The sequence below is a fragment of the Heterocephalus glaber genome, unplaced genomic scaffold (genome assembly GCF_053883595.1).
Source record: "Heterocephalus glaber isolate CG9 unplaced genomic scaffold, H.glaber_assembly_v1.0 deba00001429, whole genome shotgun sequence".
Classification (NCBI taxonomy): domain Eukaryota; kingdom Metazoa; phylum Chordata; class Mammalia; order Rodentia; family Bathyergidae; genus Heterocephalus; species Heterocephalus glaber.
The window spans coordinates 27,749,125-27,763,638 of NW_028258294.1; the positions used below are offsets into that span (position 1 = coordinate 27,749,125).

General features: G+C 42.7%; 1 protein-coding gene across 7 annotated transcripts in view; it reads left to right on the forward strand.

Moving 5' to 3' along the window:
• Positions 1–508: 508 nt before the first annotated feature.
• Dixdc1 (DIX domain containing 1) overlaps positions 509–14,514 on the forward strand; it is an 84,970-nt gene continuing 70,964 nt past the window's right edge. For 2 of the 7 annotated variants that reach the window (XM_013076635.3, XM_013076632.3), the window contains exons 1-2: positions 509–709; positions 1,775–1,866. In XM_013076635.3, coding sequence (XP_012932089.1) covers positions 649–709; positions 1,775–1,866 — 153 coding nt within the window. In that variant the 5' untranslated portion in view covers positions 509–648. Of the gene's footprint in view, positions 710–1,774; positions 1,867–10,593; positions 10,972–11,334; positions 11,569–14,514 lie in introns of those variants that run through there. The other 5 variants (XM_021237683.2, XM_087212176.1, XM_021237685.2 and 2 more) reach the window with 5 other exon arrangements.

Consider the following 14,514-nt stretch of genomic DNA (forward strand, 5'->3'; position numbering starts at 1 on the left):
GCCATACTTGCACCTGAGCTGACAGTGTTAGGCTTTATTTGATGATGTCCCTCTTACACACCTTAAACTCCAGTGCTGAAGAGGAAGTACTCTGGAAAAGCATTCTGAACGTTTGCAACCAGCTTCTGGCTTGGGCAATTTCTTCAGTGGCTGAGTCAAGGGTTCCAGACCTAAGTGGACAAATGGAGGCAGGAACTGAGACATGAAGGAACCCGTCTCCGACTACTGGCGACCAATACTAACAGCCAAACAGCCCGAAACCCCCGCTGGCCAGATTTTTAGCTCTTGCCTGCCCAGAGCTGCTAGAATCAATAAACGCCGAGAGGAGCTGGCCTGGTTCGTTTTCTGGGGCGAGGTTTTGCAGCGGGTCGGGTCGCCACCGGCTAAAGCTGTGGGCGGGGTCCAGACCAGTGAGGAGCCCGGCCCAGGGGACAGGGGCGGGGCCTCCCAGGAGGCGGGATCCAGGTCCCCAGGGCCAAGGTGCCAACTGGCCGGTGACTGGCCCGGATGGTCGGAGGAGGGGTCTGGAAGCCAGGGGGCGGGGTCACGGCCCCCCAGGGTTGGCGTGAGCCGCCAGAAACCCGCAAAGCTGAGGCCGGCCTCCGCGTCGCCATGGCAGCGGGAACGCTTCGGCCACTGACTAGGTAAATGCAGCGGAGCCCAGAAGGGCTGAGGACAGGTGTCGAGCCCGACAGACCGATAATAAGAGGTAGGTGTTGAAGGGTGGCGGGTAAGTGGTAAACATCATTACCAATGGTTGAGCAACCAGATTGAAACTGGGCACATGCAGAAGGGACGTGGTGGGATAACGGGAATGAGGCGGAAGGTTCACGGTCTGCTCTTGCTCAGAATTTGGTAGATTCTTGGTGTGTAGTTCCCGCTTCAAACTTTCAGAGCTTGGAGACATTAGCAACGTACTTCCCTTTCTCAGCCTGTTCACCATCCACCCCCCACATCTCTGCCTCTAGATTGGTCCCTAAGAAGGTTGATTCTCTGAAGATGGGTAGGGTACTGAAAGTGGGATGGAAACACAAAAGAAGACTGGTAATAATATCAATCCCAGAGAGTGCCTGTGAGAATTTAAAGCACTTGCAACAGCAAATATCATGTAGTCATAAGTGTGTTTGTGTGTGTGTGTGTGTGTGTGTGTGTGGCTGCCACTATGATCGTCATCATTACCTTCCCTATCCCGGCTTATTATATGGCACAGACCTACTTAGTGCAAGTGGATTCATAAGAGTGGACTGAAGGATGCCTCCATCGCTAATTGGAGCAACTCCCCAGCCTATTTTCTATATGTTAGCTGGGGGGAAAGTTTTAACTATTTCCAAGGGTTATTTACCACTGGGTCGAATAAGATGATGTAGTTGATAACGCTTTGTACATGCAAGCTTCTGTATACGGAATTCTGTATTAAAATTATAAATGCTGTCTTTTTGTGTTAAAGGTGAATTTCTTAAGATGAAAAGGGTAAATGCCAGAAGCAGAACTCCTAGTGTTGTTATCCTGTAATCCTTGAAATTCAGGAAGAAGAGAAAAAGATAGGAAAAACTTAAGTAACTAGGTTTTAAAATGCCACTATGATAGTTCTATTGAGATTATATTATCTTAGGCTTGATTTTAGGCTAGCCAGGGTCCTATTTCTTGTACTTCAAGATAAGTTAAGCTGGTAGATTTGGAGGAGGAGAATGACCACAACTAGGTTGGTTTAACTTTCAGATTTTTCCCCCCTCGTTCTGTAAATTTGCACATTTCTTCCTTTTCCTATTTTAAGGTGGCCCTGATTTGGCTCTTCTAGGGACTCTGAAGATGGGGACTCAAGTGATTGGGAGATTCTGTAACACCTTGCTGCCAGCAGAGCCCTCTGTAAGTTTCTGGTGTGCTGTGGAGAGGAGTTGAAGACATCAGTACAGTTTTGCATCCAGAGGATATCTCCATCAGAGATCAGATCCTAGGACAGAATTATTATATTTGCCCCTGTTTCTTTCTTTTCCTTTTGGAAATTGTAGCTTACTAGAGCCATGATTCATTGTCTTTCTGGAATTAGTAAAATCAGGCAGAGATTGAAAACTTTAGCAATTAAGAGCATATGTATTGTTTAAAAGATTTAAAGTTTGTTGTAGAAATAATGTGTGCTAATTACAAAAAAGAAATAATGTATGCTAATTACAGAGCATTTGAAAAATATTGCAAGCTACAATTAAAAAGTAAAAACACAGCTGGGTAAAGTGGAGGGAGGCTGGCAAGTTAAAGCCCCATTTGAGCAACTTAGTGGGACTTTATTCCAAAATGAAAAATAAAAAGGTCTGGGGATAAAGCTCAATGGGAAGGCCCTGACTTCAATCCCCAGTACCACAAAACAAACAGACAAACAAATAAACAAACGAAAAACACCAACTCACAAGTCTCACATCCAAAAGCAAACATTGGGCCGGGATGTAGCTCAGTGGCACAGCACCTGCATGGCAAATGCAAGGTCCTGAGTTTGATCCCCAGTACCAAAAAAAAAAAAAAGAAAGAAAAAGAAAAAGAAAAGAAAAAGAAACGAAAGCAAACATTGTTAATGTTTTAGAATATACCCTTCCAGTATTTTTTCTATGTAAATGTTTTACATGAGATCATATTGTGTGCAAGCTTTTGACTGCTTCTTCTCAGTTCATGTTTGTTAATACAAAATTATTTTTTTAGGGCCCGGGATTTAGCTCAGTGGTTTTGCCGCCTGCTGCGCAAGCTCAAAGGACCCAAGTTCGATCCCCGGTACCAAGAAAACAAAACAAAATTATTTTTTTAAACAATTTTTTTTTTTAGTACCAGGGATCAAACTCTGGACCTTATGCTTGCGAGACAGGCGTCGGCACCACTGAGCCAAATCTCTGGCCCTAACAAATTCTTTTTGAGACAAGGTCTTGCTATGTAGTGCAGGCTGGCTTTGAACTCATTGTGTAGCCCAGGCTGGTCTGAACTCTTGGTGATTCTTCTGCCTCAGTCTCGGGAGTGTTGGGATTACATGTGTGCGCCACCACTGCTGGCTAAAAACATTTGTTTTAATGGGAAACGTGTTTGGTAGACAGTATAAGGGCTGTAATTTTCTTGACCAGTCCTTTGTTATTGGATTTTTTTTTTTTTTTGTACCGGGGGATCGAACTCAGGACCTTGCACTTTCAAGGCAGGTGCTGTTATTGGATTTACAATTTTTATTTATTTATTTTATTTTATTTATTTAGGCACCAGGGCTCGAACTCGGGACCTTGGGCTTGGAACCACTGAGCTAAATCCCCGGCCCAGTTATTGGATTTTTAAAAGATTTTCCCACCCCTGACTCTCACATTGCAAATAAGTAGTTTAAGTCTACTTCAAAGGATGTGAACTTTTTTTTTTTTGATACTGGGGATCGAACTCGGGTCCCTGCCCTTGCATAGCAGGAGGCGAAACCATTGAGCTAAATCCCCAGCCAAGGATGTGAATATTTTAATCAATTTACCTTGTAAAAAAAGAATTGTGATGCCAAATTTTGTACCTCTGACAGCTGAATGTTAGTTGGAAGATAGATCAATCTTGGTAGAAATCTGGCTACCTTATGTAATGAGACCTTAGGTGCCAAAGAAAGATTGTTTTTGGTAGTATAATTAGTAATGTGGAGCCTGACAGTACAGTGGTACAATATGGGGCTATTTAGTGTTGCCATAGTAGAGAAAGTCAAGGGTCACTTCCAAAATATCCACCAGATGTCGCTATCTTGTTCTAATTCTCACCCCCAGGAGAGCCTGGAGATAACTTGAAATGTGTATTTTAAGAATTCATGTAGGAAATATTTGCGTGTCTGCTTTGGTACAGTTTTTTTTTTAACACTACCGTCTGGTGACTGGCAACATCCTAGTCTGTCACTATCCTGTCTCATTTTTCCTTCCACCCATTCGTCTGGCACATTCATCCTGTGTACTCTGTTTCCTCATTCTAATGTTGAGTTCTGTTTTACTAGTTTTTCTTCTACTATTCTTTCCTCAAGTCTTGTTTCTTGCCTCTTTGTGTCATGAGTATATTTATGTGCAATCGTCAGCTCAAGTTTTTGCTAAAAGAATAGGACTTGAGGGGCTGGGGATTTAGCTCAGTGGTTCCGCTGCCTGCCTCAAAAGTGCAAGGTCCCTAGTTCGATACCCAGTACCAAAAAAAAAAAAAAAGAGAATAGGATTTGGCATATAATGACATAATAGGATTCAACATATCTTTAATGAATATTTTTAGTGAAAGAGTACATGGATGAAGGAGAGAAAAATGTAGCAGGATACCAAAAATTATTTATAGTTTGCTTGAGAATACAGTAAAAGAGATAAAGTCTGAAATAAACTATAATTAAGTACCAAGTGATAGAATATTGAGCACGGTCATGGTAGATCTTTGAAATTTATTTATTTATTTTTGGTACCAGGGATCAAACTTGGGACTTTGCACTTCCAAGGCAGGTGGTGGAACCACTGAGCTAAATCCCCAGCCCAGATCTTTGAAATTTAAAAAGAGAAAGAATCATTCAGGCTGCCAGTATTTACTGAACTTCTACTATGTGCCATATAATATTCTTGGTTCTGGGAATAAACCAGTAACAAATCATACAAAAGTCCTTGTCCTCATGAACTTATGGGGGAAAGTTGATGATAAATGAACAAGCTGCCAGGCATGGTGGCACATGTTTATAATCCCAGCACTTGGGAGGCTGAGGCAAGAGGATCACTGCAAGTTTGAGGCCAGTTTAGGCTATATAGTGAGTTCAAGGCCAGCCTGAACTACACAGTGAGACTCTGTCTCAAAGACAAACAACAAAACAAGTTGGGTGTGGTGGTGCACATCTGTAATCTTAGCACTTGGGAGGCTGAGGCAGGAGGATGGGATGAATTGGAGGCCAGCTTGGACTATGTAGTGAGACCTTATCTCAAAGTACCAAAAATAAATAAACATGTAATATACAAGATAATAATGGATGATATAAAGAAGAATAAAAAATAAATCAGACAAAGAGGACTGGGAGTGCTGTAAAAGAAGTAAATAGACTAGAAGGAGAATGCCAGAATGTATAAGATGACATATAAGCCTATGATGAATATTAGCATTATGTATGCCTAAAATGTACCAATAAATGTTTTGCTATAAAAAAGTAAAAAAAAAAAAAGGTGACATATAAGCAAATACCTGAAGGAGAAGCAGAAATAAGCCATGATAAATGTTTGAAAGAGATCAAAATCAAGAGTGGCCAGAGGAGGGGATATAGTTCAATGGTATAGTGCTTGCCTAGCATGCAGAAGGCTCATTTTTGCAAAAACAAAAATGAAGAATAGTGGTCAGAGGAGTTTTATAGAGGCAGTGGAACTTGATCTAAGCATAGTGATGATCTGAGTAGTAGAAGGGTGGTATTTGGGAGCATTCTAGGCACAGGGTCAGTTGTGAAAGGATGGAGGTGAAAATGAATCTTGTAAATCTGTGAGTTAGTGAAGAGCCTTGTGATCTAAACAGAGATGATTTGGGGGGAGGCCTTAAGACCGGGATACAATTTTTTTTTTGCATGACAAAGTCTTTACTTTTACTAGTAAATGATTATCAATACACCAAATAATAAGTAACAAGTTCTTGAGTCCTATCATCTGGTAAATTTTTTTGTTTTGTTTTGATTTGAGACAAGGTCTCACTATATAGTCCAAGCAGCTCTGGATCTAACTATGGAGCAAGCTTTTTTTTTGGTACCAGGGATCGAACTCAGGTCCTTGTGGTTGCAAGGCAGGTGGCGGAACCACTGAGCTAAATCCCTGGCCCGGGATACAATTTTTATCTGACATGCTAAGAAGAGGAGTGCTGGAAGATACTGAGCAGTAGAGCAGCAAAATGAGTGTATTGTCTAAGAATAACTAAGATGAATATGGACTGGAAGTCCATAGTGGAAGTCTGGAGGCAGCAGGTTAGGTGAGGGTAGAGCACTTGCTTAGCATGCACAAGGCTCTGTGAGTCTCATCCTCAGCACTACAACACATAAGTAAGTAAATAAGTAAAAGCACAGTTTAGGAGCTAGGATATGTTTGCCCTCTTTGATAGTAAGTATGCGCTTTTTCGTGTATTTCTATGCTGATGTCACTGAGTGTAAATGTAATAGAAGTTGTAACGTTACCCTCAAGGAACTCGGCTAATGTGATAAAACAAAAGGAATAAGAAATTACTTCAGAGGGTCATTTAAAATCTTTCTTTTTTGTGGTACTGGGGATCAAACTCAGGACCTTGTGCTTGTGAGGCAGTTGCCAGAACCACTGACCTAAATCCCCGGCCCTGGCATTTTTAATTACTTGTTTATTCAAACTGCGTATGTCTTTGTGGTCATGAATGATTGCCTATAATAAATGTGTTGAGTTTTTCATAGGTGTGAATTTCACACATCTTAGTTTTACATAGAGAGAAATCACAGGCAATATTTTCACCAAATGACTGTTTTGTTTAAGGCTCAAAGTCTTACTTAGGGAAATGTGTTAATGTATTTATTAACAGAAGGGATGGATGTGTTTGTTAATGTTTCTTCCAGAGTCTTCATTCATTCATCTAAAAAGATTTCCTGAGTACTTTCCATGTTGTAAGTAGCATACAAAAAGAATTCTGTAATGGTTCAGAATCTGGAATTTGTCCCACTATTGGGTCTGGGACAAATTACTTACCCTGAAAATCTCAGTGTCTCTGCCTCTGTCTCTGATTCTCTCTCTGGAGGTTGAACCCAGGGAGCTACATTCCCCAGATCTTTTAAATTTTTGTTTAGTTGGGATTCCAGGTGTGCACTACTATGCCTGGCCTCTCTTCGTATGTAAAAAAAAAAAACCATTTATGGTAATTGTGACCATCGATATATGTATATTGATGCTTGTTGTAAGACTTGGCTCAGTTTTGCTATTATTGCCATTCTATTAGATACTTGGATAGATTTTAGTTTGTAGGGGAAGTATCTGCCATTACTGTCAAAATAATGCAGGACTAAGGAGGCCAGATAGAAGTTCAGAAATCAGGCAGCATGGCAGAGATATGCAGAAAGCAGTGTGCTGCAATTCTTGGCTTCTCCTGGGCAGAGTAGATGATAGGGCCTGAAGCAGTGGGAGTTGTTCCAGCTACTCAAACAGCTTGCAGTCTTCCCCCACACAGGCATTGCATGATGTTGGTCCTTGTCCTAGTTAGTCCCAGTTCTTTCAGCTGACCCACTTACTCTCCATCTTCCACTGATATCACAATAGGGTGACATAGGGAGAATTGAATCATAAATATTAGTGTTTCTTAGAGCTAAAGCTCAGTTCTTCACCTGGACAACTTTCTTTTTTTTTTTGGTACCGGGGATTGAACTTGGGTCCTTGCGCTTGCGCAGCAGGCGGTGAAACCACTGAGCTAAATCCCCGGCCCAAATTTCTTTTTTTATTTATTTTATTTTTTTGCTTTTATTTATTTTTTTTACTTCCTTTTTTTTTGTACCGGGGATTGAACTCGGGTCCTTGCACTTGCAAGGCAGGCAGTGAAACTACTGAGCTAAATCCCCGGCTCACCTGGACAACTTTCTAAGACAGATCATAAGTGTGGCAAACATATCCTCTGAAGAAAGAAAAATGATGTTATTTGGTCCTACATGAATTTTGTGCTTTTTCCAAGCATGAGAGGCAGACTAGTACAATTTTTGGAACATCTCAATAGCTGTGTAGGGACAACAGAATAGAATATTTTGAAATTATAATATCTACATTTAAATGAATTAAACCTAAGTACCATTAAAATTTTAGTTACATAGTTGCATTAATCACATTTGAAGGGTTCAATAGCCACAAGTGTCAGCAGCAATTCTACATAATTTGGGGGGAAAAAAATTTCACAATTAAATCATGATTAGGCCCTAGTTTTTCTGCCTATAGGCCAGCTAGGGCTTGTTGAGACCAAAACTCCATTTTTGACTCTGGTTACAGATAAGACCTCAATGGTCCGGTGATGCTGTGATGCTCCATAGCAGAATTACACCAACTGGAGAAATCCTGGGAGGAACCAAATCTTCATCTACATAGTTCCTCTTTGTAGGATTATCGCAGAGACCCTCTGAGTCATCTGCTACATTTATTTCTCCCGATGTACCAGATTTACCAAATAAAGGTGTGGCAAGCTTGGGGTTTTCCTCTTTGTTTCCCAGAGCAACATTAATCAAGCCCAAAGCTCAGCTTCTTTAAGTCTTATTTCTGTCTATGTATTAATTAATTCACCTTGTGCTGTCATGGCTTGCAGGAGACTAGTACTTAATGCAGAGGTTCTAGTAACGTCCCCTTTCCCTCTTCCATATACACATGTAGCTAGAGGCCTCTGTGTTAGGTAGCATAGACATAGACTATTTCCATCTTCATAAAATGTTCTAACAGACACTGTTTCGCTAGTATATGTGATTGGTGTAGTTGTAGACTTTTTCTTTTTTTTGGTACCGGGGATTGAACTCAGGCCCTTGCACTTGCAAGGCAAGTGGTGGCACCACTGAGCTAAATCCCCAGCCCTAGACTTTCCAGATATAGTGTATTCTCTGGCCATATTCCCTATAATAAATCTTTTTATCAAGTCCCACAATTCTTTCTTCATTTCTCCAGCATGCTGTGAAGAGCCATGCTAAAGGGCACAAGGCCAGTCCTCAGAGGTCTTTGGTTCAGATCTTAGCTCCCATATTGATTTGCTGAGTAATTGTGACCACCTCTCTTACCTTTGATTCCTTCATAAGAATTAGAGCCATTGGACTGAATGAGATCTTTATTTTGGAGATTTAAAATTTAGTTATTGAATAAGTCTTTCCTCAAAAGCACTGACCTAATAGAGCCTACCTTGATCAAAGACTTGTTTGAGAAACAGTGACCTCTTTGCACAGATAGGTCAGCAGGCCTCTCTCTGATGTCTGAGTATTTTCTTCTATGTGTCTAAAGCATCATGGGCTCTCAACCAATCAGGATCCTCTACCCAGGGACCCACCAACTGTATGCTTTCGTTTTGTGTCATTATGCACACAGATGTGTTGCATGCAATTTCTGGCAATTAAAAGTTTCAAAAAAAACCAAACTTTTTTTTTGGTACTGGGGATCGAATTTAAAAAAAAACTTGTTATGGTACGAAGGACTGAACCCAGGACTCTGTGCATACTAGACAAGTGTTCTACCACTGAGCTACCACCCCAGCCAGGAAGTTTTGTACCTTGAAATAAGCTTTGTTGCACTAACATTCTCCTACATTAGTGACTCTCATGGTGGTATACCATGAACTGGAGTAATGGCAACAGAATTCTTGGCAGTTAAACTCCCCACCTAGATTATGAAGGACAGTGGGTCTTTGACTTGTGGATTGCTCAAGTTCACTTTGATTTGGTGTCATAGTTTTTCTCTCGCCTTAGCCAGAATTGAACCACAGCATTTAACTAGCAGCAGCCACTCAGTACCTATGCTGTCTGTCCCTCTGCTTTCTGACTGTTGTGGTCAGAGGTAGGTGTGTATTTTTCCACAACAATTTTATGTTTAGCAGCTTTAGACATTCAGAAAAGAAAATGCTAGTTTAGGTGCTCCAGGTAAAGATTTTCCTTTTCTCTGGTGATCCAAGGAGGAGGTTATTAGGTTAAATAAGAACCCTAATTGACTTTTCTTGCTAAGGTATTAATGGTTGTGGTGGGGAGGGATTTGAGGAGGGAATCTGGGCCTTTGGCCTTTGGAACAATCATTTAGAATCATTTATCGTTTGTAGTCCTACCTTCTTGAACTTCTTGTCAATGACCAGCTGTGTCCTTGGGCAAGGGCCTGACCTTCTGTGAGCTTTGACACTTGGTAAAACCCTTCCCCTCTATCTGGGATAAGAAGGCAGAATGTTATATGGGCATTCTTTTTTTTTTTTTTTTTTTGGAAGGCAGATGGCAGCACCACTGAGCTAAATCCTCAGCTTCTAGTTGTTCTATAAAAATAAGTTTGCACTGAACATATAAATGGTTAGTATTCTGAAAAATAATTAAGGGTTGTGACTTGAATAACTAGAAAGAGGGGATAGCTCTCTAGCCTATTAAATACATCCCAAGAGCACCAATAACTTTAGGTCTTTCTTTTTTCTTTCTCCCTTTGTGCTTCCTCTACTTTAGCCTAGTCACTGTACAGGCCCTGCATGGAAAAAGGTTGCTGTTTTCTGATGGGGGAGATGTCCTATCAGTCACTCTTTCCCACCTACCTCGTGGTGGAGTACTTGTGACCTTAAATCAGCAGTGTGTGTGCATTTGCCTGTGTGTACAACCTGCCCTCTCGCCAGCACTCCCTTCTGCAATCCTGGTGTGTGTGTGGGTGTGTGATTGCATCTGCACACGCTGGCATGCCTGCTTGTGTGTCTACGTATGCACTTGTGTATGAATGCATGCACCAACTACACACGTACCTGCACGCCTGCCCGCAAGCCTGGTGTGTGTTGCCGGCACGCCTGCTTGTGTGTCTACGGGTGTGTGTGCGCGCCTGTGTGAATGCACACTGTGCACACACATACCAGCACGCCCGCCTGCAAGCCTGGTGTGTGTGGTGTGCGTGTGTGTGTGTGTGTGTGTAGCCCTCCCTCCTGCGCGCTCGCCCCTGGGCTCTCCTGCACGCACGCAGGGCCCGGGGCCGCCAGCCAGCTCCCCTCCATCCTGTGCGCGCCCAGCTGTTTCTATAGGAACCACGGCGGTGCAGGGCCCCTCCGGCGTGGGTCCCCGTGTGAGCATGCCCAGTGCAAGCCGCTAGTTTGGCTTGGCTCTAGGTTTCCAGTAAGTGGCCTTCGGGACTCCGGAGAGATCCTAAGGAGCTGAGCCGAGAGCCTTTTGTGTGCAGAGGGCGGCGGAGGCGGCGGCTGCCTGACTGCAGACCCCGCCTGGGAGCTCAGGCAGGAACAATGCTAGCCTGCCTGACCCGAGGGAGCTTACTGGACTTCCTGCAGGAGGGCTTCAATGAGGTAACGGTCCTGCTCCTCCCACTCCCCAGTCCCTGGCCCCCGAGCCTCCCTTCTGTTCTCCAGAAGGGTCCTTCTCTTCCCTCATCCTCTCAGACCCCCAGGGTGGCTAAAGTAGTGGGTGCAGACAGACCAGTGAAAGGGGAGAGATCACAAGGGCTTCCGGCCTACCCCTAAGTTGATTGATGACCTTCCCTGGTAGCTTACCTGACCCCAGAGGACAGGACCACAAATTCAGCAGTCATTTCCTTCCAGAAGAGGTGGTCCCCACACTCTCTTGGGATTCTCTCCAGGAACACCCTCCAGGAAGCCCTGAATAGATTCTATTTTAGGATCTAACCAGCCAAGCCAAAGGAAGGGCGGGATGGCATGACATTGGTAGAAAGTTTGGAGAGGGTAGAAGACTGGGGCTTCCACGTGAAGGGTCCTCTCCACTTGTGAATCCTCTGTGTCCAGGGCAGATTTCTCCACAGTCAAGGAGATGATTGGCTAAGAGGAGCCACCAAGTGAGAGAGGTCCTGGTTCTGGGAACAGTTCTGGAGAGCCCCCATTTGCTACTTTCTGTGAGACCTGGATGAGGGAGGGGCCTTGGACTGACAGGTAGGATGGCCCTCCTCATATATTTTCTCTCATTTATGTTATCTCTTCCATTTGCTTGTCTTCTGACTCAGGCAATTTTGCATTGAGGCCTTTCCCCCTTCCATTTTCTATTGCTTTTGAACCCCAACTTTGGATTGGTTTAGCCCAGCATCAAGGGAGACTGAGGTTTTTAATTGTGCCTTCCTGTTTCCCTCTCTCCTTTTCCTTCTGTGTCTCTCTTCCCTCTCTGACTCTCTTAAATTTGTTAAACAACAAACAACAATGTTTAGTCAAATAACATGAATACATTCTTTTCTTTTTCTGGTGCTGGGGATTGAACGCAGGGCCTCACACATGATAAGCATGAACTACACTTCCAAGCCCCATTTCCTTCTTATAGGTAAGATGAAAGTGCCTTTGTCTCTCCCCACCAATCTGTCCCAACCTTTTCTCCTGAGGTAACCATTCTTCTGAATGTGTGTATAAGATTTTCTTTCTACAGCTGCACTACAGGCCTTTTCCTTGATTCCTGTTTCTAATTAAGTAGCCTTGCAGCCTGACCTGCCTCAGAACCTTTCCTAGTCCCTGGCTCCTGTGTCCTCCAATTGTTACTGACACATAAAAACTGCGGAAATGCTATCCCCAGCCTAACCAACTGAGTTGGAATTTTCCTTTGGCTAAGGGGTGTCACAACCTTCACTGAAGGGCAGAGCTTGCATCATGCCTGCACTGTGGGGCTTCTCATCTTTGCATCATTGCTGTCTGAACATATGTAAGGGTATTGTTAACAAAGAGCTACAGACTGAAAGCTGAAACACAGAGGAGCCAGGAAGCCTACCGAAATGAGTGCTTCCAGTATTCCCGGTTCCCCTTTTCTCACTTTTTGGCTTTAAGCTGCTCCTGGTCTTTAGCTGCATAAGTCTTACTCATCCGAGGATTATTGTGGAAGCTCCATGGATCCTCTTATGGCCTCTCCTCATTCTTATTTTAACCCAGTTCCCATATATGAGGACTCACTATCTGATTAGGAGGAGGAAACCAGCACAGAGCCAGTCCTGTCTTTGCTTTCTGCTTGTTTTCACTTCTAAACCTTTGAACTGAAGAGCCATGCAAACCATGAGATGTGGCTGTTTTTTCATGCTTTGAGGCTTCCATGAATACCTCTGACCTCCTTTCTTGCAAAAGAAGGGAAAGGGGGAGAGGGAGAGTTCTTTTTGTGGTGGTAATGGAGTTTTCATAAAGACAATAAATGTACAACTTTATAATTAATCTATATCTAGAATAATGCAGTAATTCTCCTTGTATCTCTCTGATCTGTGATTATTCTATGCATTCCATAAATTTTCCTCCACCTCCTCCATAGACTAATGTACATCTACGCCTTCCTGTTAGTAGATTTGAATTCTAAAAGCCAATAAGTACTTTCGATTTCTCTGAAAAATTAACATAAATAGTCATAAGTCAAACTTGAATGGTTCCTTACAATTCACATAATTATTTCACATATAATGTCACAATTAGTGCCACTGAATAATTGTATGATTGGTTATTTCAGAGTTGGTGGGGCCCTGTTGGACCTCTTATACCTTCTAGGGTTGCTTAATAGACCCAGTAATAGTCAATCTCTTTTGTTAGAGTCATGTGATAAGGATGTAAATAGGGATATGCAAGTGAGGGTCAGGATACACTACAATTCCTCTGATAAACTCTGAGACTAAGAATACCATACATGTATCCAGTCACCTCCTGGGAATGATCCAAGCATATCTGAAGCTATCTTTCATCACTTAGGTGCTTTATAAGTCTGAGTGGTTAGATCTGTGACCGCATTCTCTATCTTTTTTTTTTTTTTTTGGTACTGGGGATCGAACTCAGGTCCTTGCGCTTGCGCAGCAGGTGGCAAAACCACTGAGCCAAATCCCCGGCCCTGTGACCTCATTCTCTATGGCAGAGAAAACTGCCACAGAAAACAGAACTATGGCCCCAATTGTTTAATTAAAAGGGACCCCTGCAGCAGAAACCCTCTACCCACTTTTGGCCTCTATTCTCAATCCATATGCCATTATACATAACTATGCATGACAGGATTTTCTTTTTGGTACCAGGGAATGAACGCGGGACCTTGCGCTTGCAAGGCAGGTGCTGGAACCACTGAGCTAAATCCCCGGCCCCAGTGACAGGATTTTCTTCTACTACATTTCACACACAGAGGCCTGGCCTTCACATGCCTGGCAAATAGCTCACAAAATTGATCCATGTCAGTAATGTCAATGTAATCCCTTTTATTGACATGGTTAATTTTCACTGTGAATTATCTACTGCCACATTCTCGGACCCACCCTGGCTGTCATACCATCTCTTCTGTTTTAGGCTTTCTGTAGTTCACAATTTCCCTATTCTACATCTGCCTGAAAGCTGTCTGTTTTCTGTGCTGCTTGACATTGGTGTTATTGTATGAATAAACATTATCTTTGGTTAATGTGCCAACAGGAATTTCTGCCAGTGTTTTTCTGAGGACTGAACTTTTCTTTAAAAGACTGGTGCTTGTGTTGGAAGTTTGGGGGGGGTTTTTTTGTGTGTGTGTGTGTGCCAGGGATTGAACTCAGGACTTTGTACTTGCAAGGCAGGTGCGGTGCCCCTGAGCTAAGTCCCTGGCCCTGTTAGAAGGTTTTGACAGACCTAAATTTGTAGTGTGGCTTTGCCAATGAGCACTCATTCATTTATTCAGTCATTTTTTGATTGGGTGAAGGGATGCTGGATAAAACAATTGAAAAACACTTCCTTCCTGCTTCTAGGGAATTTATATATAGAGAGAGGGCATAATGAAAAAACATTGGTATGCTTAATGTGATAAATGTCATAGAAAAGTAATATTTGTAGGAGATTATAGAAGATAACCTTCTAGTTAATGACATCATAAAAAGCACTAAATGTTTGCCAACCTTCCTGCTAATCTGTTATATGAAT